A 24,729-nucleotide genomic window follows, 5' to 3' on the forward strand; every position below is an offset into this window, starting at 1 on the left:
GCAAGGGCACCTCTCCTCTCGCTCTGCCTGTAATCCCACACAGCACCTGAGATTCTATAGAAAGTCCTTTGCTGTCTTTTTCCTATAAGTAAAGGAGTTCTGGGTGCACTCTTGCCTTCCAGTATGGAAGAGCACCCTTGAGGTCACACAAGCAGTCCATCCCATCCTTGATAAGAAGATAACTTCTGTGTCCTGTGCTTTTTCGCCATTTTCTTAGCTTAATATTGCAGCCACCTCTTTTGAACCCAGTTCGTCTCATCAGCGCGGGTCACTGGAGAGACTCTACCATTGACCTACACCCCCAGCCCAGTATCTACTTTAATTTTTATTATTTATTTATTTATTTTTGGTACTGGGGATTGAACCTAGGGGTGCTCAGTCATTGAGTCACATCCCCAGCCGTCTTGCTAAGTTGCTTAGGACCTTGCCAAATTTCTGAGGCTGGCTTTGAATTTGCAATCCTGCCTTAGTGTCCCAAGCCTCAGGGATTACAGGCGTGACCACCACATCCAGCCCAGTATCTGCTTTTAGAAAGCTCATGTTGTGGAAAAGAACATTTTGAAAATTGATATGTGAAAATATTTCCACTGTTTGGCTATTTTGTTCTCCAAAATGAGATGAGTTCAAAATGAGATGAGTATGATATGAGTTTCAGCAGGGACGGAATCTTACAAATTCTCTCAAGCTGATTAACTCGACTATTAAGATCTGTGGTAGTACTATGTAAAATTTATGGCTTCTCTCATAGATGTAACATGGGCCATATTTACTGCCTCATCCCCCGCCCCCAGTTTTTTTTAATCTTTATTAGAGGTGATTATATTAAGATAATTCATTATTTAACTGTGACTCTTCTATGCTTTAAGCTCTATATGAGTAGCATAAATTTAATTCTATTTCATACTATTTCCAAAACAAATTTGCTAAAGACAATTATACAGTTATATTCACTGATAAACATTATACATTTTATTTTCAAAACTATTTAATAATTCATTTTTTTAAAGAATGAAACGATAAGAGCCTGGGTTCAGTCCCCAGCACAGCAGTGTGAGGGGTTCGGGGAAGCTTCCAGTAAAAGTATTGATGTTTCATTCAAGGAAGAGATCAAATTTTTAAGCAGAATAATGGGAGGGAAACAAAACTAGGACTACAAATCACATCTCTCCTTTAGGTTATTGTGTGTGTGTGTGTGTGGTGTGTGTGTTATTTGACTCAAAATCTTTTTTTTTTCCCCCTTCAGCTTTGCCAACTCAAAGTCCCTGTTTCTTAAAATTTAAAATTAATTAAGGAGTCTGGGTACAGTGATACAAGCATATAATTCCAGTGACTCAGAAGTCTGAGGCAGGAGTATGGCAAGTTTGAGGCCAGCCTCAGCAAATTAAAGAGGCTCTGTCTCAAAATTAAAAAAAAAAATTAAAGGCTGGGGTTATAGCTTAGTGGTAGAGCACCCCTGGGTTGAATGCCTCATACCAGGAAAAAGAAAAAAAAAAAAAAAAAAAGAAAAAGAAAGGCAACTTAATTGAGGTGCAAATTCCTGACACTGGCCTATTTTTTTTTTCTCAAAATCACATTTATAATCTTTCTGAGCATTTTGTAATCCCCAAATTCATTTATTCTTTCTTTATTTTTTGATACTGGAATTGAACCAAGAGGGTGCTTTACTACTAAGTTACATTTTCTAACTCCCCCCCCCTTTTTTTATTTTGAGACAGGATCTCAATAAGTTGCCCAGGTTGAATTCAAACTTGCCATCTTCCCACATCAGCCTTCCAAGTCACTAGAATTACAGGTGTATGCCACCACACCTGGCTCAAATTTACTTATTCTAAATATGACAAAGTTAGTCTTCCTAGGTTATGTACTTGTGATAATGTATATATGAACAGGTTATGCCAGCTCCTATTTCAATTGTCTTTTTTCCCTATTATATGGTCATAAGTATAATCTCCTCATTCTGTGACAAAGAACAATCTAAATACATATTAATTCACTTATCACATGTTTACTGAATGCCTTCTCTGCCACCATTTTAGCTACTTGAGCTCCATAAAGAACAAAACTGCATAGTGGTGCAGTGATGGTAATCAGAGACTTGGGAGGCTGAGACAGGAAGATTCGAGACCAGCATTAGCAGTTTAGCAAGAGCCTTAGCAACTTAGTGAGATCTTGTCTCAAAATAAAAATTTTAAAATGATGTAGCTCAATGGTTAAGCTCAATGGTTATGCACCTCTAGGTTTAATCCCTAGTACCAAAAACAAACAAAAACTTCCAGGCACAACGCTACATGCCTATAATCCCAAGGACTCAGGAGGCTGAGGCAGAAGAGTTCACAAGTTCAAGGACAACCTGAGCAACTTAGTGAGACCCTGTCTCAAAATATGAAAAGGGGTAAAGATGTAGGTTAGTGGTAGAGCACCCCTGAGTTCCAATACAACCTAAAAGAAGGAAATTGATCAAAATCTGGCCATTACGGTACTTATAATCTAATAGGATAAGGAGATAGTAGATAACTACATATATATAGTATGTGGGTAAGAAGAAGAATAAGGCAGGAATGGAAATGGGAATAGAAGGCCAAACTGAGAAGTTGACAGTTGAATCAAGACTTGGAGAAAATGAATGAGCCATTCAACTCCCTGGGGCAAAATCCTTGCAAGCAGAGGTACCAGGTGGAACAAAGGCTCTGAGGCAGAAGGTTGACTGATGTTCTGTAATCAGCAAGGAGGTGAGTCAGGCTGCAGTGGAGGGGCATGGGAAAGCATAGCAGGTTGTAAGGTCAAATAACAGGTGTGGGAGGTGTGGAGGCATTGATGGTGTAAGGCTTGAAAACCATTGAAAGGAATTAGGCATTTACTACGAGGAAAATGGATGGCATTGAAAGGTTCTGAGGAGTGAAGTGATATAAATTTTTCTAGGTATTACCAAGATTGTTTTGCTGCTATGTTAAGGGGAGACTGGAAGGTCAAAGATGCAGAAGCATTGAGATCAGTTAGAAATCTGTTGCAATAAATCAGGTGAAAAAATTATGTCTTCTTACCACATTTTTGCAGTCAGTTTTTACTTAGGACTTTTTTTTCACTCTCGTCTAATCTCTTCTCTACCCTACTCTCCCGTCTTCAGCCTATTTTGGACTGGTTAATCAACTCCCTATTCAAAATCTCCACTCACATATCTTATAGGCACCTTGAATTTATTATGGTCAAAACTGATCTGCTAACCAGGCGTGGTGGTGCACACCTGTAATCTCATCGGCTGGGGAGGCTGAGGCAGGAAAATTTCGAGTTCAAAGCCAACCTCAGCAACAGCAATGCCCTAAGCAACTCAGTGAGACCCTGTCTCTAAATAAAATACAAAATAGAACTGGGGACGTGCCTCTGTGGTTGAGTGCCCCTAGGTACTGGGGATAGAATTGCCCTTACCAGGAAGTGGTGCCATTCTCCAAATGTTAAAGCCAGGAACCTAAATCATCTTTTCATTCAATCTAACAGCTGGGGAGTTTAACTTCCAAAGAAACACATTCTCTATATTCTTCATTTTGTGGCCATTTCAATTTTAAAAAACAAATAAAGAAAACCCTTCAAATCTCGCCTTGCCTTTACCCGGTACTCACCTTCCCTCTTAATTAAAATCTGATTTGCTACACTCCTTAAAACCCAAGCAGCATCAAACAGCCCTATACTTAAAGGTTTTAAGGTTTTTGTTTTTATCTTCCATTGAACCTAGGGCCTCGCCTGCTAAAGGCAAGCACTCTACCACTGAGCTTTATTCCTAGCCTGTTTTATTTTTGAGTCAGGGACTTGCTAAATCACCCAGACAGGCTTTGAACTTGAGATCCTCTTACCTTAGCCTCTCAAATAGCTGGGAATATAGGCATGCCACCAGCCTGGCAAAGTTTTGTTTTTTTTTTTTTTTAAAGCGAAACAGAGACAGAGAGAGAGAATTTTTAATATTTATTTTATTAGTTTTCAGTGGACACAACATCTTCATTTTATTTTTAAGTGGTGCTGAGGATCGAACCCAGCGCCCTGCGCATGCCAGGCGACCATGTTACCTCTTGAGCCATATCCCCAGCCCTGTCGCAAAGGTTTTTGATACATTGTATTCAAGGTGATTACTATCTAATGGGGAAACAGATATTAAATATGTTGCTGGCCATACAATTGTGATAAATACTGTTATTAAGATTCTTTGTTTTTGTAGTACTGGAAATTAAACCCAGGAGCACTCTACCATTGAGCTACATCCCCAGGCCTTTATATATATATATTTTCATATTTTTATTGGGGCATTATACTTGTACATAATGGTGGGATTTGTTGTTACATATTTGGATATGGACACAATCTAACAATACCTTTTTATATTTTATTTTGTGACATGGTCTTACTAAATTGCCAAGGCTGAACTGAGACCTGAGAAATCATGTGAGGAAAGGAAGCAGCAGAGAAAAGCGAATTGTAGAAGCCTAGAGAGGAGGTGGCTAGACACTGGGAAGAGTTGAAAGATAGGGGCACTGCTGGAGGTATGGTTGGACATAAAAGTAGATAAATCATGTAGATAGCTTGTGTGTTTTGTTCATTGGTTAGTTGTTATTGGCTTTTGTTGTGATTTTTGGTACTGGGGATTGAACTGAGGGTTACTTTACCACAGAGTTACACCCCCAGACCTTTCAATTTTTTTATTTTGAGATAGGGTCTCCCTAAGTTACTGAGCCTGGCGGCAAATTTGCAACCATCCTGCTTCAGCTTCCTGAGTAGGGCTGCACCACCCCACCCATCAAATGGAATTTTTTTCTTTCAGTTCTGGGATTAAACCCAGGGCCTCATGCTTGCCAGGCAAAAGTTCTACCACTGAGCAACACCCTCTATCCCATGTAGCTCTTAAGTTTGTCTCTTTATCCTAAAAATAAAAGAATGTAACTTAAAGGCTTTAAGTGTAAGGTGATAGGATTTAGCTTTTGAAAAGATCACTTGGACTTCTCCCTGCTATTGGTTCTCAGGAAAAGAGCCAAAAGTTGAGAGCTGGGGCAAAATTTGTACTGTCATTCCTGGCTTTGATTTCCTTTAACCTCCCTTAATCCATTCATGCTTTAACCTCCCTTCATCCATTCATGGTATGAGATTATACCCTAGGTCTGTACCCACCTATCTTTTCCCTGAGTAATAATATTTTAACCAAAAAATCCAACAGTGTTTTTGTTTTGTTTTGTTTCACCAGATGTTTTTGCCCTCCCTTTTTCCCACCCATTCAGGAAAGAGTTTTAAGAAATCAAAAATAAACTGGGTGTGGTGGCACACACCTGTAATCCCAGCAGTTCAGAGGCTGAGACAGGAAGATCACAAGGTCAAAGCTAGCTTCAGCAACAGCAAAGCCCTAAGCAACAAAAAAGGACTGGGGATGTGGCTCAGTGGTGGAGAGCCTCTGGAAAGAGAAAGAAAGAAAGAAAGAAGGAAGGAAGGAAGGAAGGAAGGAAGGAAGGAAGGAAGGAAGGAAGGAAGGAAGGAAGGAAGGAAGGAAGGAAGGAAGGAAGGAAGGAAAAGAAAGAAAGAAAGAAAGAGGAAGGAAGGAAGGAAGGAAGGAAGGAAGGAAGGAAGGAAGGAAGGAAGGAAGGAAGAAAATAATTTGGAAATAGCCAGGCATGGTCAGGCCTGTAGTCTTAGCTATTCAGGAGGTAGAGATAGGAGGATGGCAAGTTCATGGCCAGCTTGAGCAACTCAGTGAGGCCATGTCTCAAGTATAAAATATAAAAAGATCTAGGGATGTAGGCTCAGTGGTAGAGCACCCCTGGTTTCGATCCTCAGTACTAAAAGAAAGAAAGAAATGAAAGAAACAGTGTTTGCATTTGGGTCCAAAAGGCAGCTACCGTGCTAGATGTTACTATGATATAATGTTAATGTCAGTACTTTTTAAGTATTTTAAAGTATCTTTGCACAGCTGTTGTAAAACAAACTTCCTGCCATTCTAAACCAAAAGAGATCATTTTGTCTGTAGCCTCAGCTGCTACCTAGTATTTATTATGCACTACGTGCAACAGACATCCGTGCAGGGGGCAGAGAAAAATGAAAACGACAGAACCTCCACAACCCGAAATTCATGAACCTCCCAAATATAACAGGGTAAGGCTAAAGGAAAGAATGAAAAAAAAAAAAAAGTGGTTTTCCCAGAGCACTCTGCAGGGTATGAGGATGACACCAAACCACACTGCCTACCCTCTAGCTAGGCCTCACTTGCTCAGCTGAGGACTCGCAACTCTACTTCCAGGCTAGGCGTGGTCACGTGATGGGCTCGGGCCAATCAGCAGGCGGTCCACCGGGGCCTCCTATAAAGGCGCCAGTCGCAGCCAGCTAGCGGCCGCCATTAGGACGAGAGCTGGCGGCGACCGACGGTGGAGGACGAGGAACAGTTGCCCTGCACTGCTTCATCTTGTGCAAACTGTAAGGCGCAATCAGATAAGGTCTTTTTCATAAGAGGTAATACACCTTCTACTGGTGACCCCTCCCTGGGACGCCCCTGAAGCGTGAACTTGGGTGGGAACAACCGTTTTTTTTTTCCCCCGCTTCCCCTCCCCCATTAACATTGGGCTAGAGGCCGGGCAGTTGGGGAGGCCATCCCAGTGCGTCCCTGCAGCCTAGGTGAGCTGCAAGTTGCTTTTCTTTGGCCTAACTGCAAGCAACTGGCCTAAGTGGAATGTTTTCCCCCCTCATCTTTTGCTTCCCAAATGCATGACTTTTCTGCAAAGGAGAGTCTGGAAAGTAGGAGGTTGGGGCAGAGATCCAGCGTGCAACCGCCTCCTTCCATCTTGGGGAAAAAAAAAAAAAAACCACTCATGACCTTTGCAGTTAATCTCTTAAATCTTGGATTGGTAGAGGGGGAGGGCAGAGGAAAGTATAGAGCTTTAATTTTAGCTGGCATCTTTGTTGTGTTTGTTCTGTGTGTGGACATTTGGAACAGGGATATACTGATCCTTGATTCATTTGTTCATTCAACTAACCTTATTAAACTCTTGAAACATGCTAAATTTTCTGTTGGGTGTTGTCAAATTGGAGGTCGACTTGACCTCAAGACACTTGCCTGAGCTAAGAATTGATAGAGGTATGTACAGAGTGCTTTGAGACCTGTGTGAAGAGCTGGGGCTGGTGGAAAGGAATGAGAAGATAACTAAGTTGGGTCTTGAGAGACAGAAGTTAGGCTAAAGGATAATGAGGGAAGCTCTAATAGAGAACTGTTTCAAAGATACAAATATATACCAAGAACAGGGCAGGATAGGCCAGAAATACAGCTCAGTGATAGAATACTTACCTCAAACACATTAAGCCTTGGGTTTAATCCCCAACAATACACACACACACACAAAAAAAAAAAAAAAAAAAAAAAAAAGAAAGAAAGAAAGAGGTTGGGATAGTGAAGAACTGCAGATTTTTAAGTGACTGGAACAGTGTTAGATTGGTGGAGTAGCAAGAGATTAGTTCTGTGATATGGGCAAGGGAACACATAAAAGGTTTTCTACATCATGAAGGATACTGAATTGAAGAGTTTTGTCTTAAGCAACTTGCTAAACAAAAATCAGAACATCACTTTCGAATTACTTCTTGTGGGAAGTGACAAGTGATTGAACAAAAGCCTTGGTTTGGGGGATGGAGAATAGGAACACATTAAATATCCAAAATATATTTATTTATATTTGTACAGTTATTGATACCTGGAGTGCTTTAGTTGTCATAACAGAAATTTGAAAATGGAGGAAAAAAGGGAAAAGAATCCTGGGGGTCATTAATGGGTTAGCAGTAGATGTGACTGTAAAGATTAACTTTCTCTGGAAGCCCACTCTGACCTTCCTTTTTATAACCTTAGCATCCTCCATCGTAGCACTAACTGTTTATTGCATTATAACTGCCTATTATAAGTCTCTGTAAAGAGACTGTAACCTTGATTTCTAGCACAGGACTTTGGCACCATTGTGGGTGCTTTATAAATATTTTTAAAATGAACAAACAATTTGAAAATGGTATCCTGGAAACCAGAAGAAAGTTTTAGAGAGTCATAATAATAGTCTAGTGATAGATACTGCAAAAGGTCAAGAAAGATAAGATTCAGAAAGGAAATCCATTGGACTCAATATGGTAAGTGATGAACTAGTATAAAGGGAGTTTTAGAGGAGTGCTGTGGGGACACTGTGAAAAGTAAAGATGATGTAGTTTGAGGGGGATGCTCTGCTATGAGATTCAGAAGAGAAGATTGAGGCTACAAGAACATAACAAGATTAGGGAAGAATCAGGATTGGTTAGGGTCCTGATTACTCAAAGACAATGATGTCCTGCAAACTCCAGTCATTCTTTTCTCATTGGTACTAGTCATTGAACCCACGGCTTCACATTTGCTAGGCAGCTGCTCTACCACTGAGCTATATCAAACCTTTTAAAATTTTTGAGACAGGGTCTTGTTAAATTGCCCAGGCTGGCCATGAATTTAGTGGTCCTCTTATGTACCACCTCACCCAGTCAATTTTCCTGTACTTAAGGGAAGAATTTTTAAGGAGATTTGAGAAAGTTTATACAGAGGGAAACTAGTATAGACATGTTGATGATAAGGATCAGGGACCTTCAGAAGGGGATGTTATCTTAGACCCTGAGGACTCAGAATTCTTCAAACTGAATGAAAGGGGTAAGGGGAGGATCTAATGAGGAGAGTTCATGATTGTGAAGAGTATACATTTTGTACTAATTACCTCTGTTTGGCCTTAACTGAAGGCTGACCTAAGTTTTTGTTTCTTTGCCTTTTACAATACTGGAGATTAAACCCAAAGGCACTTTACCACTAGGCTGCATCCCCAGCCTGCTCAGTAATCCAGACTGACTTCAAATTTATGATCCTTCTGCCTCAGGCTCTTTAGTAGATGGGATTAAGCCTGACCTAATTTCAAAGAAACTTCTCCCTTGAATTGGAGACTGCCCCACCCTGTGCCAGGGATTGAAGGCACAGTCTGTCACTGGAGACTTGGCTTGTTTGAGGATGCAGGATTTGGAGTCAGAATCAGAGGTCATTTATGGCCAGGTGTGTTGGTGCAGACCTGTAAACCCAGTGTCTCTGGAGGTTGGCATGGGAGGATCAGAAATTTAGACCCTGTCTCAAAATTTTGAAAAAGGATGGGTTCTATGATTAGTACCACATAGGACAGATTAATTGCTTTTGACCTTTCAGAGTCCTAGAGTTTATCTGAGTTCCAGAATCCAAGTTCTTTAGATCTAGGCTTCCCTTACACATGTAAGATCTTTGAAATTTTACCAAAAGTGCCATCCAGCAGAAAAACATACCCTGCTATTTAGTGAAATAGAGATTATTTTTAAAGCAAGAAGTTCAGCTATACTTACCTAAAATTGAGCCTTCCAGGCTTAAGATATGGTGTGATTTTGTTGTTTAATATGCTCAATTCCTTGAGACTTCGGTATGCATATAGTTCAACATAATTTTGCAGGGCAGGGTGTACTGGAGATTCAACCCAGGGGTATTTTATCGATGAGCTACATCCCTGCCCCTTTTTAATTGTTTATTTTGAGACAAAGTCTCACTAAATCACTAAGGCTAACTTTCCAATGGTTCAGGAAGCTGAAGCAGGAGGACTGAAAATTCAAGGTCAGACTCAGCATTTTAGTGAGGCCTGAAGCAACTTAGTGAGGCTATATCTCAAAATAAAAAGTAAAAAGGGCTGGGGATGTGGCTCAGTGGTTAAGCACCATTAGGTTCAATTCCTAGCACCAAAACAAACAAAAACAAAAAAACTGACTGTGATAGTGGGTCCCTGAGTCCCCACTGCTTGGGAAGCTGAGGCAGGACTACTTGAAATCAAAAGTTCACATCCAATCTGGACAATGTAGTAAGGTTCTATATCTTTATATAAATTTTTAAAAATATAATTTGTGTTTTTGATATTGGAGATTGAACTCAGGGGCACTTTACTCTGAGTTACATCCCCAGCCCTTTTCAACTTTAGTTTTTTGAGACAGGGTCTTGCTAAATTGTATGTTTCTTATAACATTGTAGAAACATTTTTTTAAGATTATGTATGCATTTTAGAAAATATTTGGTCTGTACAATTTGTCAGAAATGACTGAAATATTCATAGTTTCTTTAAAGACTCTTAAAAGTTTAAAATTTTTAATTTTGTGCATTGTATGTAGAAATACAAACTTAAATAACCTCTAGAGAACAGTTAAACATTCTGGCAAAATTTTAAAGCATTGGCCCAGAAATTGTTAATAGGATTATATTCACTAAGTGTTTGTATATATGCAGTGATGTATTTACAAAGATATTTACTGCAACATTGTGTATAATAGTAAAGGATTGAAAATAATGGTGTCAGGCACCATGGTCTATGCCTGTAATTCCAGCAACTCCCAAGGCTGAAGCTGGAAGTTAAAAGTTCAAGGCCAGCCTCAGCTACTTATAGAGGCCCTAAGCAACTTAGTGAGAACCTATCTCAATAAAAAACAAAGCAGGTCAGAGGTGTAGCACAGAGGAAGAGTGCCCCTGGGTTTAATCTCCAGTACCAAAAAAAGAAAATAATGGTTATGGCCATGTCTGAATCTGAATGATGATATGCTATGCAGCCCAATAAAAAGAAATGGATAGTAATATATATGTTACCCTGGAATATTTTCTAAGATGAATTCAGAGCAAAAAACAGAACATTTCTTAAAGGGTTCATAAGAAATACATGATAGGACATTTGGTTGGCTGAGGGCAAGGATGGAAAAGTATAAAACTTCTGTATACTATTTTCTTTCAGATTTTTATACCGTATGAATGTTAAAAAAATCAAATAAACTTGGGGCTGGGGCATGGCTCAGTGGCAGAGTAATTGCCTACCACACGTGAGGCACTCCTTTTGATCCTTAGTGCCGCATAACAAATAAAATAAAGGCATTCTATCTAGAACTGCAAGAAAAAGGTTAGCTTAAAAAAAATCAAACTTTTTTTTGTATTGTTTTGGCTTTTTAAAAAGACATCCTTAAATAATGTATTGTCTTTAAAAATTTCTCCAGAATTCACAAGGTTATTTTATAATAAGTTATTGAGTAGGCAAAAGGGATATAATTTTTGAGGTGGCTTGTTTATGGAATCATAAAGTGATTTGACAAGGTGATGCTACACTATCACGTAATTATATTCAACAGTGTAAACCAAAACTTTGTATAATTATTTATGGTACATTGTCTTTGGGAAATTGTAACTGGTGGTTACTACATAACATTCAGTTTTTATGAACATTAGGTTTCATCTGCCTATGACATCTTTCTTTTTAGAAATATATCCATGGGTTGGAGATGAAGCTCGGTGCTGGAGTGCCTGCTTAGCATGTGCAAAGCCCTGGGTTCAACCCTGAGTACTGCAAAACAAAATAAAACGTGCTGCACTAAGGATCGATCCTAGTGCCTCATGTGTGCTAGGCAAGTGCTCTACCACTGAGCTACAACTCCAACCCATGCATTTGACTTTAAAACAAGTAAAAACTGCTGGGCATGGTGACATGCCTATTATCCCAGCAGCTCAGGAAAATGAAGTGGGAGCATTGCAAGTTCAAAGCCAGCCTCAGCAACCTGGTGAGGTCCTGAGCAACTTATCAATACCCTGTCTCAAATAACAAATAAAAAGGGCTAGGGATGTGGCTCAGTGGTTAAGCACTCTTGGGCTTAATTCTTAGTACTTAAATAAATAAATAAGAAAAAAATCTATTTTAAAAAAAAAGTAAAAACTGGTTGCAAAATTTTATGTAAGTAATGAAGCATATGGTAGGAAAGGGTATGTGTTTATGTGTAAATACACTAACTTTTAGAGGAGTTTATGTTTACAACAAAATTAAACGGAAGGAATTCCCATCTACTTTCCGCTTCCAAACACATTATCAACATTCTGAACAAGAGTGGTACATTTGTTAAAAATCAATGAAGCTACATTAAACACATCATTATCTCAAAAATTCCATAGTTTATATTAGGCTTCACTTGTGATGGTGTACATTCTATGAATTTGACAAATTTATCCTTTACAGTATCATACAGAATAGCTTCACTGTGCAAAATATACTCTGATCTGCCTATTGATTCCTTCTTTCTGAAACTCCTAGCAGCTACTGATCTTTCTACTGTCTCTGTAGTTTTTTACTTTTTCCAGAATGTCATGTAGTTTGTAGCCTGTTAATGTTGACTTATTTAGTATGAGTTAGTTTCTTACATGTCTTTTCATGGCTTGATAGTTCATTCTTTTTTTTAGCACTGAATAATATTCCATTGCATGCATGTACTTGCTTACCCAATTCTCTCACTGAAGGTCATCTTGGTTGCTTCCAGAGTTTGATAATCATAAATAAAGCTGCTGTAAACATCCACGTGTGTGTAGATTTTATGTGGGAAGGTATTTAAGGGAAAAAATTAAGGTACTGAGTAGAGCATGTCTGTATGCAGAGATAACAGAAATTAATTCCATATAATTAAATGTAAAAAAGGAAAACATAAAACAATGTATATTATATAATCTCATATTTTAAAATATTTAATCGATAAAGATTATATATATACACACACGTGCACGCTGTGCAATGTGATTTTTTTTTTGGGGGGGGGGTTCTAAGGATTGAACCCAGGGATACTCTACCAGAGTATATTCTGTTGATCACTTTGGGTAGTGTGGACATTTTAACAATATTAGTTCATCTCATTCATAGACATAGGATGTCTTTTTATTTATTTGTGTCTTCAGTTTTTTCATCAGTATTTTATAGATTTCAACATATAGACCTTTCACCTCATTGGTTTATTCCTAAGTATTTTACTTTTTCAGTGTTAAGGATCAAACCAATACCTCACACATGCTAGGCAAATGCTATATCTGAGCTACACCACACAGCCGTAATTTTTAAATCGTTTGTTGAACTACTTTTGCATGTTGATTTTTTTTTTGTATCCTGTACCTTTTTTATTTTATTAGTTCTAATAGTTTTTTGGTAGTCTCTTTAGAGTTTATACACACACATACACACATGTGTGTGATGCATACCTGTAATCCCAGTGATTTGGAAGGCTGAGGCAGGATTGCAAGTTTGAGGCCAACCTCAGCAATTTAGTGAGACGCTGTCTCAAAATTTTAAAAAGTAATAATTATTATTTTTAAAAAAGGCTGGGGGCTGAGGTTGTGGCTCAGCAGTAGAGCGCTTGCCTAGCCCATGCGAGGTCCTGGGTTCAATCCTCAGCACCACATAAAAGTGAATAAATAAAACAAATTATGTCCAACTACAATTAAAAAATAAATTTGAAGAAAAGGTCTGGGGATGTGGATCAATGGTTAAGCACCCCTGGGTTTAATCCTAAGTATTCCAAATAAGTAAATAAATAACATATTAGAGCATATCCTCTGCAGAGATAATTTAATATCTTTTTATTAATTTGGATGCATTTTATTATTAATATTTATCTAATTAGTCTAGGACTTCTGTTACTACACTGAGTGAAAGTGTCAGTGTATTTTATAATCTTAAAGTAGAGGGAAGCCTTTAAGAAACAATAAAAATAAACACAATAGCAATAAAGAAACAATTAATGAAATTCTAGAAAAAAAATAAAGAAGACCCTTATGGTCTAAAAGAGGTGATATATTTACAAGATGCAAGAAAATAGAACTGCCCATAATTGGAACTTAAGAGAGCTGGGCTTTGTGGTGCACACCTGTAGTCCTTGCTGCTTGGGAGGCTGAGGTAGAAAGATTGCTTAAGCTCAGGAATTGATGGCCAGCCTGGGAAACAAAGTGAGGCATCCCATCTCCACACACTCACACACACAAAAGAAACTTAAAGGGAATTAGTTTTTGTTTTGCCTGGTTTTTGCAGTGCTGGAGTCAGATTCAGGGCTTTGTGCATGCTAAGCAGGTGCTCTACCACTGAGCTACATCCCCAGTCCAAGCAAGTTAATTTTCAAAGGTATTCTATTGCAACCTAAGAGGTTATATCCTCTGCAAATGGGTGTGGTAGGGTTGAGGGCTTAAGGAGTGGAAAAGGCAGTTTATAATTGACAGCCTTATTTATTTTTGCAGGCAATTTCCTTAACACCAGGGAGAATGTAACTTAGAAATAAAGCATTCTTGATTTCTTTTCCTACTTGTCCCTACAATAAGTGGAGCCTAAATATATAATGCACATAAAATTAATCTGAATATTTTAATTCAGCATATATAGGCTCTGTCCTGGGCATTAAATAGATCAATATATAAATAAGGTTTTTGCTTACACAGAGCTTATGTTTTGAGGCATTAGGGGAGAGAGTAAGAACACAAACAGTAAACAAGTAGGCAAAAGTAAACATGGTATGGGTTGGTTTTTATCCAAAATGCTTGATACCAGAAGTTTAAGATATCAGATTTTGGAGTATTTGCATATACATAATGACATACCTTGGGGATGGGAGCTAGGTCTACACATGAAATTCATTTGTGTTTCACATGTAATTAATCCACATGAAGGTAATTTTATAAAATATTTTTAGTGACTCTGTTTTTGTTTTTCTTCCCCCCCCCCCACAGTATTTGGTATTGAACCCAGGGACACTTTACCAATGAGCTATATCCCCTTCCCTTTTTATTTTCAGTTTGAGACAGGGTCTCTAAGTTGCTTAGAGCTTCACTAAATTGCAGAGGATGACTTTGAACTTGGGATCATCCTACTTCAACCTCCTGAGTTGCTGGGATTACAGGTGTACACTGTATCTGCATTTTAATGCAATCTTTCACCATGAAGTTGTCACTTGTGGATCATTTATCACATCATGTTGGTGTTAAAATGACTTCAGATTTTGAAGCAGTTTGGATTTCAGGCTTTTGAATAGTGAAGCTCAATCTACAGTGGTGAAAGCAGAGTACAGTAATAGAGAATTGATGGATTGGACGTGGAGAAGATGCCTGTTTCAAATGTTATTCTAAATAGATCTGGCAGAAAAGGGATATAGGGAGGCTGTGGCTGTGGCTCAGTGATAGAGAACTTTCCTAGCACGTGTGAGGCTCTGGGTTCGATTCTTAGCACTGCATGCATATAAGAAACTGCTAAAAAGTTTTCTTTTTCTTTTTTCTTTCTTTTTTTTTTTTTCGGTGCTAGGGATTGAATCTGGGATCTTGTGCATGCATGGCAAGCACTCTACCAACTGAACTATATCCCTAGCCTCTCAGCACTGCATATAAATAAATGAATAAAAGTCCATCAACATCTTAAAAAATATTTTTTAAAAAAGAGGAATTCAGGAAGACTGCAAAAAGTCCAGAGGATGGAGCATTTCAAAGAACTGAAAAAAGGAGTGTGGCTGGGAGCCTGGCATGGTGGTGTATGCCTTTAATCTCAGGGATTATGGAGGGTGAGGCAAGAGCATTGCAAATTCAAGGTCAGCCTGGGAAACTTGAGCAATTTCCTCTCAAATATAAAAAGTTCAGGATGAAGCTCAGTGGTAGAGAACTCTTGCTTAGCATATGCTAGGTCCTTTGCTCAATCTGTAGCTCTGATTTTTTTTTTTTTTTAAAGATACTTCTGGAGCAAAGTGATTGAGTCAGGAGAGTGAAAGAAGAGGTTAAAGAAACAGTGGACCAGACCCTGGAGGGCTCAGACTAGTTTAGAGGCTATGGCATTAGTTCTTATGAGAGATGATGATTACTAGGTCTAGGGTTGTACTGGTGAAAGTAGTCAAAATTTGAGATTTATTCTGGAGGACAAGCTAAAGGATTTGGTAATAGATTGGGGTGGGTCAGGGGAGGCTAGGGGAAAGAAGGAAGTAAGAAAGATAGCTAGGTTTTTAATTTAAGCAATTTGTTAAATGATAGTGCCGTTATTTGGTAAAAGGAAAGGTTTGGGGAAGAAGAAATTGAGGGATGGAAGGGGCTAAAATCAAGACCAATTGATGATCTCTTCTGTTGTCTCTTGCCTGGACTAGTTCTGAAGCCCCTTACTGGCCTTCTTGTTCGTCTTCTGATTTCTTTAGCCTTGTCTTTGCCTGCATTTAGAAAATAAAATTTAAATTCTTGTCATTATTAAGAGCCCTATATAACCTGGTCACCATTTTTTGTTTGCTTGTTTATTTTTCCTTTCATTCCCATTTTCTGTCCTCTGATGACCTCCATTTTTTCTTTTTAATTAATTATTTATTTTAGTTGTTGAAGGATCTTTATTTTTTATTTCTATACGGTGCTGAGAATCAAACCTAGTGCCTCATGACATTGAAGGCAAGCGCTCTACCACTGAGCCACAACCCCAGCCCCTGACCTCCATTCTTGATTTAAGAATATCAAGCCGCTTCCCATCTGTTAGGTCAGATGTCATCTCAGAGGCTTTCCCTGATTGTACCCACAACTCATGATGCCTTGCTTTCTTCATAGTAGTTAGTACTTGCTAAAATTACTGTATTTTTTTTTTGTCTGTTTAGTCATCCTCCTTTAGAACATACACCCTATTAAGGCAGGGACTTTTTCTGTCTTGCTTACCACAGTATCATGATTTGAACAGGGTTTTTATGCATGATCTGACAATGTTTCTTTTTCTTTTTTCTTCATCTCTTTTTTTTCTTCAACTATTTCTTAACCATCATTTTGTGCATGATAACATAGGTAATGTGACTGATTTCTCCAATTTAAGGAATTTTTATTACTTTTGTCTCAACGTATATAAAATATTTTTGTCACCTCTTTTTTTCTTTGTAGATATATGTGACAATAGAGTGTATTTTGACATACATACTTACATCAGGTATAATGTATTCTAATTAGGATCCCATTCTTGCAGTTGTACATGATGCGAAGTTTCACTGGTCATGTATTCATATAAGACCATAGGAAAGTTATATCCGATTCATTCTACTGTCTTTCTTTTCCCCATTCTCCCACTCTTCCCTTTATTCCTCTTTGTCTAATCCAGTGAACTTCTGTTCATCCCTTCCCACCCCCCTTATTGTGTTTTAACCTCTGCATATCAGAGACAACATTTGGCCTTTGGTTTTGGGGGATTGGCTTGTTTCACTTAGCATGATAGTCTTCAGATCTAGCCATTTACCAGCAAATGTCATAATTCCATTATTCTTTATGGTTGAGTAATATACTTCATTGTGTATATATGCCACATTTACTTTATCCATTCATCTGTTGAAGAGCACCTAGGTTGGTTCCATAGCTCAGCTATTGTGAATTGCTATAAACATTGATGTGGCTGTGTCCCTGTGGTATGCTGATTTTAAGTCCTTTGGGTACACACACACACACACACACACACACACACACACACACACACACACACCTACCTAGGAGTGGGATAACTAGGTAAAATGGTAGTTCCATTCCCAGTTTTCTGAGGAATCTTCATACTGCTTTTCAGAGTGGTTGCATCAATTTGCAGTCCTACCAGCAATGTGTGTAAATACCTTTTTCCCCACAGCCTCACCAACATTTATTGTTACTTGATAATTGATGTTCTGACTGGAGTGAGATGGAATCTTAGTGTGGTTCTAATTTGCATTTCTCTAATTGCTAGAGATGTTGCACATTTTTTCATATATTTGTTTTTCATTTGTATTTCTTCAAATTTCTTTTTTCCCATTTATTTTTTATTAAATTATTTATTCTAATTTGTTATACATGATGGCAGAATGTAATTCATTTCATATTACACATATAGAGCACAATATTTCAAGTCACTAATTGTACACAAAGTGTTTTCACACCATTCATGTTTTCATACATTTACTAGGGTTTCGATGTCTAACTCATTCCACCATCATTCCTCCCTTTTTGCCCTCTTGTTTCCCCTCACTCCCCTTTGCCCTATCTATTAAAATTCCTCCATTCTTCCCATGCCATGCTCCCCCAACATTGCCAATATGAGTCAGCATACTCATATCAAAGAAAACATTCGGCCTTTGGTTTTTTGAGATTGGCTTGCTTCACTTAGCATTATATTCTCCAACTTCATCCATTTACCTGAAAATTCCATGATTTTATTCTCTTTTAATGCTGAGTAATGTTCCATTGTGTGTGTGTGTGTACACACACACACACATATATATACCACACACACACACACACACACACACACACATACATACACATACATATATATACCAAAATTATTTCCCTATCCAATCATCTACTGAAGGGGCATCGAGGTTGGTTCCATAATTTAGCTATGGTAAATTGTGCTGCTATAAACATTGATATGCTGCCCCTTTGCCTGTCTATTGGTTGGATTATTTGTTTTGTTTTGGTGTTCTTTGAGTTTTTATATATCGTACAGATTAATGCTCTATCTGAGGTGCAGGTGGCAAAGATTTTCTACCATTCTGTAGGTGCTATCTTCACACTCTTGATTTTTTCCTCGACTGTGAAGAATCTTTTTAGTTTGGTACTATCCCATTTTATTGATTCTTGATTTTACTTCTTGTGCTTTAGGAGTCTTGTAGAGGAAGTCTGTTCGTAAGCTGACATGATGTAAAGTTGGGTCTACATTTTCTTCTATTAAGTGTAAGTTCTCTGGTCTAATGCCTAGGTCTTTGATCCACTTTGAGTTTTATTCAGGGTAAGAGGTAGGGGTTCAGTTTCTTTCTGCTACATATGGATTTCCAGTTTTCCCAGCCCCATTTATTGAAGAGGCTCTCTTTCCTCCAAAGTATATTTATGGCACTTTGTCTAGTATGAGATGGCTGTATTTATGTAGAGATAACTGTATTTATGAAGAGTCTTCTCTTCTGTACCATTGGTCTTCATGTCTGTTTTGGTGCCAATACCAAGCTGTTTTTGTTACTGTAGCTCTGTAGTATAGTTTAATGTCTGGTATTATGATGCCTTTCACTTTTCTCAGTAAAGGTTGCTTTGGCTATTCTAGGCCTCTTATTTTTCCAAATGAATTTCATTACTGTTTTCTATTTCTATGAAGAATGTCATTGTAATTTTAATTGCATTAAATCTGTATAGCACTTTTGGTAGTGTGGCCATTTTGACAATATTAGTTCCGCCTATCCAAGAACATGGGGGATCTTTCCATTTTCTAAGATCTTCTTCAATTTCTATCTTTAGTGTTCTGTAGTTTTCATTGTAGAGGTCTTTCACCTCTTTTGTTAGATTGATTGCCAAGTATTTTTTTTTTTTTGAGGCTATTGTGACTGGGATAGTTTTCCTCATTTCTCTTTCAGCTGATGATGATCAGTGTATAGAAACACAATTGATTTATGAGTGTTAATTTTATATCTGCTACTTTGCTGAATTCATTTATGAGTTCTAGAGGTTTTCTGGTGAAGTTTTTTTGGATCTTCTAACTGTAGAATTATGTTATCAGCAGATAGGGATAATTTGAGCTCTTCTTTTTCTATTCATATCCCTTTAATTTCTTTTTCTTAGTTGCTCTATCTAGAGTTTCTGTTTTTGTTGTCTTTATTGAGGTTACAATTAAGTAGTCTTTTCTTCTATTATGATTAAGCAGGATTGCTATGTATGGTAATTTTTATGTGAATAATAGATCCCATATTCATTTGGTATCAATCAATGTAAATTAATTATAAAAAATTGTCGTATTGTTTTCTCCTCAGATTAATGATGACACTCAAGTATGAAATTTCTTTTAAAGGATTGTGCCTCCAAATATTTTTGGTGAGGTCTGCTGTTGTCTGCATTCATCATTTTATGCACTGCCGCATACAAAGAACTAGTGTTAGACTGGGTTGGGTGGCGCACACCTGTAAGTAATCTCAGTGATTCAGGAGGCTGAGGCAGGAGGATCACAAGTTCAAAGCCAGCCTTACCAACTTAACAAGAATGTGTCTCACAAAAATAAAAGAAAACATAAAAAGGGCTGGGGATATGGGCCTGTAGTTACGCATCCCTGGGTTCAATCTCAGTACAAAAAAAAAAAAAGGTAATATGTATTTTGAAATAGCACAAAAATATTTTAAAATTCATAATTTAAAAACAAACTTGTGACTAACTTAATGTCTCCAGATATAGAGGGTCTATATTATTAACACTATATTATTAACACTTCAATATTTGACCTCTTGCTAGGAAAAAAAATTCTCAGTCTTTTGTAAAAGGGAGAAATTTTTTCCCATACATTTTTACTCTTTAAAAATACTTATACTGGGCTGGGGATGTGGCTCAAGCGGTAGCACGCTCGCCTGGCATGCGTGCGGCCCGGGTTCAATCCTCAGCACCATATAAAGACAAAGATGTTGTATCCACCGATAACTAGAAAATAAATATTAAAAATTCTCTCTCTTTCTCTCTCTCTCTCTCTCTCTCTCTAAAAAAAAAGAGGCTACATCTTTAAAAAAATACTTATACTGTTATAATTATGAATTTATTTGTAATTTTACATAAAATACTTATTTTCTATTTTTATTTACTAAAAATTATTTGTGCATAAAATGTGAAATATTAAAAAGAAAAATAAAACTATTATATAATTTTAAAAACAAAATAATATACTAAAATGGTGTATTGTAAGTTGCTACTATGAAAAATGAGATGGGGTTCCTCAAAATGTTAGAAATACAGTGTTGCAGGTATAGCTCAGTCATAGAGTGTTTGCTTGGCATGCTTTGGGCCATGGGTAAGAGCACACAGCCAAACACAAAGGTTAAAAAAAAATTAGAAAAACAATTGCCATGTGATCTAGCAATTTCAATTTTGCACTTTTGAGTATATATCCAAGAAAATGAAAGGCAAGGTAATGAAACATTTGTATATCCATATTCATAGCAGCATTGTACACAATGCCAAAAGTTAGTGTGACATTGATTCATGAATGGATAAGCAAAATTAGATCTATATACGCATAGTGTAATATTATTCAGCCTTAAAAAGAAGAAAATTCTGACACATACTACAACATGGATGAATCTCTTATAGAAAAGTCAAATACTGTATTTCCCCGCCCCCCCCCAAACTCATAGAAATAGGAGAATGGTGATGTTGCCAGGGTCTGGGGAGAGGCAAGAATGAGAGGTTGTTGTATAATTGGTTAGAATTTCATTTTTGCAAAATGAAAAAATTCTTGAGATTGGTTCCACCAAAATGTGAATATATTTGAACTCTACACTTAAAATGGTTACAGGGAATTTTTGTAATGGATTTTATCATAAAGAAAGAAAGCTCCACAAGTGATTAATATGCAACAAGATTCAGAACTCAACATTGATTTAATGTAAACAGATATATACTGGCAGAATTTTAAAGCTGTTTTCTAAAAAGAGACCATTTGATAACCATACTTTTTATTTTACATATTTACTAGAGATATTGTGTGTACATTGTTAGGACCTTTGCTCTTTTATCCATAAAGTAATAATGCTATCCAGGAATACTATATTAGATACTATCTTTCTGAAATACTCAGGAAATTTAGATAAAATATTTAAATAAAAATTTAGTATTCTATTTTCATGTACAATTAGAACAAAAGCATAGCATTTGAATATTTGGCATTTTAATTTAATGAATTTACTTAATTTTCATTTTTAATTTAATTATTGCTTGGTGCTGAGAATTGAACGCAGGGCCTGTACTTGCCAAGTACATGTTCTACTATTGAGCTACACTCCTGTGATTTTTTTTTTTTAATCGCTTCATTTAAGTAGCCAGAAAAAAGGAAAAAAAAAAATTAGCCAGAAAAAATCTTTTCCTTTTCTCTTTTCATTGAATTAACAATCATAGGATACCTATGTACTAGGTGGTATCTTTAACATTCCCTGTTGTTTCTTTTTACTAGGGATTTATAGACTTTTCCTGCTAAGACCTCAAATTGTGGTTTTGAAAGGCAAAAAGAAATTCTGTGATATGTTGAAATAATTTAAACCATCTAAGACTAAGGCATACATAATGAAACAACTTGTACTATTTGTATAGAAAAAGGTTAGTATTTGTTTAAAAATTCATCATTTGAACTTTTTTCTGTTTTATGATGTATTTTAAAATATGTTACTTTTATCTTTTGAATAAATCTTCATATCCTATAAAAACACATTTTTAAAGTGCTTCTAAAGTACTCAGTTTTTGTCTTTTTCAGGACATGTACTTGTAAACATTAGAATATCAGGATTTGAACTAGTTAAAAATGTCTCTGCCAAGTCGACAAACAGCTATAGTTAACCCTCCTCCACCAGAGTATATAAATACTAAGAAAAACGGGCGATTAACAAATCAGCTGCAGTATCTACAGAAAGTTGTCCTAAAGGCCTTATGGAAGCACAGTTTCTCTTGGCCTTTTCAGCAGCCTGTGGATGCCGTGAAATTGAAGTTGCCTGTAAGTATATTTATAATTATGTTAATTTAAATAAAGAAAAATCCTTAAAATTTCTGTAAGACATAACTACTCTTTAATACTATAAAATATATTTAATAAACCCTAAAGACTATCTCAATGAGTATTTTTTCCCAAAAAATTCACTTTTCTGGACATTGACATTCTTAACTGTTGGTGGTAAATTATAGTACATATTTTCTTGTTAGAGCATATGTCACTGGCTTTTTTTTCTGTCTTTTTTTAGTACTTGTTGAACACAGGGGTACTTTACCACTGAGCCACATCCCCATTCCTTTTTATTTGGGGAAGATCTTTGAGGAAAGGTCTCACTAAGATGCTGATGCTGGCCCAAACTTGAGACCTTCTTGCCTCAGCCTGCACCACCATACCCAGCTGTTCCTTGCCCTTTTTTTTTTTTTTGGTGCCAGGGATTGAACTCAGGGGGCACTTGGCCACTGAGCCACACCCCCAGTCCTATTTTGTATTTTATTTAGAGACAGGATCTCAGAGTTGCTTTATACTTTGCTATTGATGAGGCTGGCTTTGAACTTGTGATCCTTCTGTCTTAACCTCCCAAGATACTGGGATTACAGGCATGTACCACCACGCCCAGCTGTCCCTTGCCTTTTTGATGCAGTGTACTCCTGAATGTCACCTTCTTCATGAGTACTTATTTGGATCATGTACAATTTGACTTTAGGTTTGTCAGAAACTTTTAGTCATCTGATAATAGAAAGTTGAGTAATTATAAATTGTATAACTGGGATTTTATTCTGCATCTGTCAGATTCCATAAATACTAGATAATTTTTTACTTTTTTTTTTAGCATAATGCCTTTGTATTTTTCAGGGACAATTTTCTTAATTTTTATCTTCATTAATCTTTACTGGCTTTTTCTTTGCTCTTAAAAAAATGATGTGACAATCAGCTTTATTTTAAGTTACTAAAGATTCTGGCTTCCAGATTTTTAAAACTTTCAGCTTTTTAAAGGTAATTGCTCTATCTAGTTACAATATATAGTTTCATGAAATTTCTTTGTGTATCAATTGTTATAGTGGGCTTATTCTTGCTAATACTTAGAATTTCTTCAAAATCATAGGACTATTATACCATTATTAAAAGACCAATGGATTTAAATACAATTAAGAAGCGGTTGGAGAATAAATATTATGTGAAGGCTTCAGAATGTATAGAAGACTTCAATATGATGTTCTCGAATTGTTATTTATATAACAAGGTATGTAGACCTTATAATTACACTGCTGATGCTTTGGTATTATGTATAGGAAAGTGTGTAAACAAGTGTGCTGATTTCAGATTTCATGTCTTTGTTAGGGACATTTTTCATATTTTTAAGAATGATTTCACTGAATTTTATAATTTTCACACATCAACATTTGTTCAGTCAATTTTACCTGAATAGCTGGAATAGTTGTTTGTTTTGTTTTTTAATGAAATACCAATGATAACTGGTTTCTGGTAAGGTATTTTAAATTATGTTCTTCTGCATTCCTGCTATTTTATTTATAAAACTGATGCTTGCCAGGTGCAGTGGCACACACCTGTAATCCCAGTGACTTAGGAGGTTGAAATAGGAGTTTTACAAGTTTAAGGCCAGCCTCAGTATCTTAGTGAGATGCCCAGTAATTTAGCAAGACCCTGTCTCAAAATTTTAAAAATGAAAATTAAAAAAAAGGACTCGGGATAGCTCAATGATAAAGCACTCCTGGGTTTGATACCAAGTTCCAAATAAAAGAAAAGAAAAAGGGGAAGGGGAAGGAGAAATTTTTCACAGTATAGATCTCTGGCCATCCATTACCTAAGAAGATAAACAAATTGCATACCTAACTCCCCAGTAGTTCAAGGGACTGAACCCAGAGCATTGTACATGCTTGGAAAGTGCTCTACCACTGAGCAATACCCCCAGCTACAAAATGAATACTTCCAAACTTCCTGACAAGTTGATTTGAAGATCAGACACATTCTTTGTTGTAGTCTACGAGCAGTACTTGAAATCATGTTAATGTATTTGCCTGTATCATGATGTATGTGAACATTTTGAACTAAATCTTTTTAAAAAAATATTTGTTTAGTTTTACGTGGACATAACATCTTTATTTTTATGTGATGCTGAGGATCAAACCTAGTGCCTCATGCATGATAGGCAAGCACTCTTCCACTGAGCCATAATCCCAGCCCCTTGAACTTAATCTTCACATTTGTTTTTATCTATAAAATTGGATTTTTATATTTGATTCTGCCTCCATGTAGTATTCTTGTTTCCCAGAGTATTGTGTGCTTATCAGTTACATGGTATCTATATATTTTTATGGTATCTATATATATTTAAAACTTCTATCTAATTTAAAAAGGAGAAACCTACATATTTGGTATTTAGTTTATACAAAATCACCAGTGATAT

At 36.8% G+C, this 24,729-nt stretch overlaps 1 protein-coding gene across 2 annotated transcripts in view; it reads left to right on the forward strand.

The window, feature by feature from the left end:
- Positions 1 to 6,343: 6,343 nt before the first annotated feature.
- Brdt (bromodomain testis associated) overlaps positions 6,344 to 24,729 on the forward strand; it is a 64,487-nt gene continuing 46,101 nt past the window's right edge. For both annotated transcript variants that reach the window (XM_040288984.2, XM_040288986.2), the window contains exons 1-4: positions 6,344 to 6,474; positions 21,774 to 21,916; positions 22,071 to 22,307; positions 23,407 to 23,544. In XM_040288984.2, the coding sequence (XP_040144918.2) occupies positions 22,119 to 22,307; positions 23,407 to 23,544 (327 nt within the window). In that variant the 5' untranslated portion in view covers positions 6,344 to 6,474; positions 21,774 to 21,916; positions 22,071 to 22,118. The remainder of the gene's footprint in view (positions 6,475 to 21,773; positions 21,917 to 22,070; positions 22,308 to 23,406; positions 23,545 to 24,729) is intronic.

Source organism: Ictidomys tridecemlineatus, chromosome 11 (assembly GCF_052094955.1).
Source record: "Ictidomys tridecemlineatus isolate mIctTri1 chromosome 11, mIctTri1.hap1, whole genome shotgun sequence".
NCBI classification, from domain to species: domain Eukaryota; kingdom Metazoa; phylum Chordata; class Mammalia; order Rodentia; family Sciuridae; genus Ictidomys; species Ictidomys tridecemlineatus.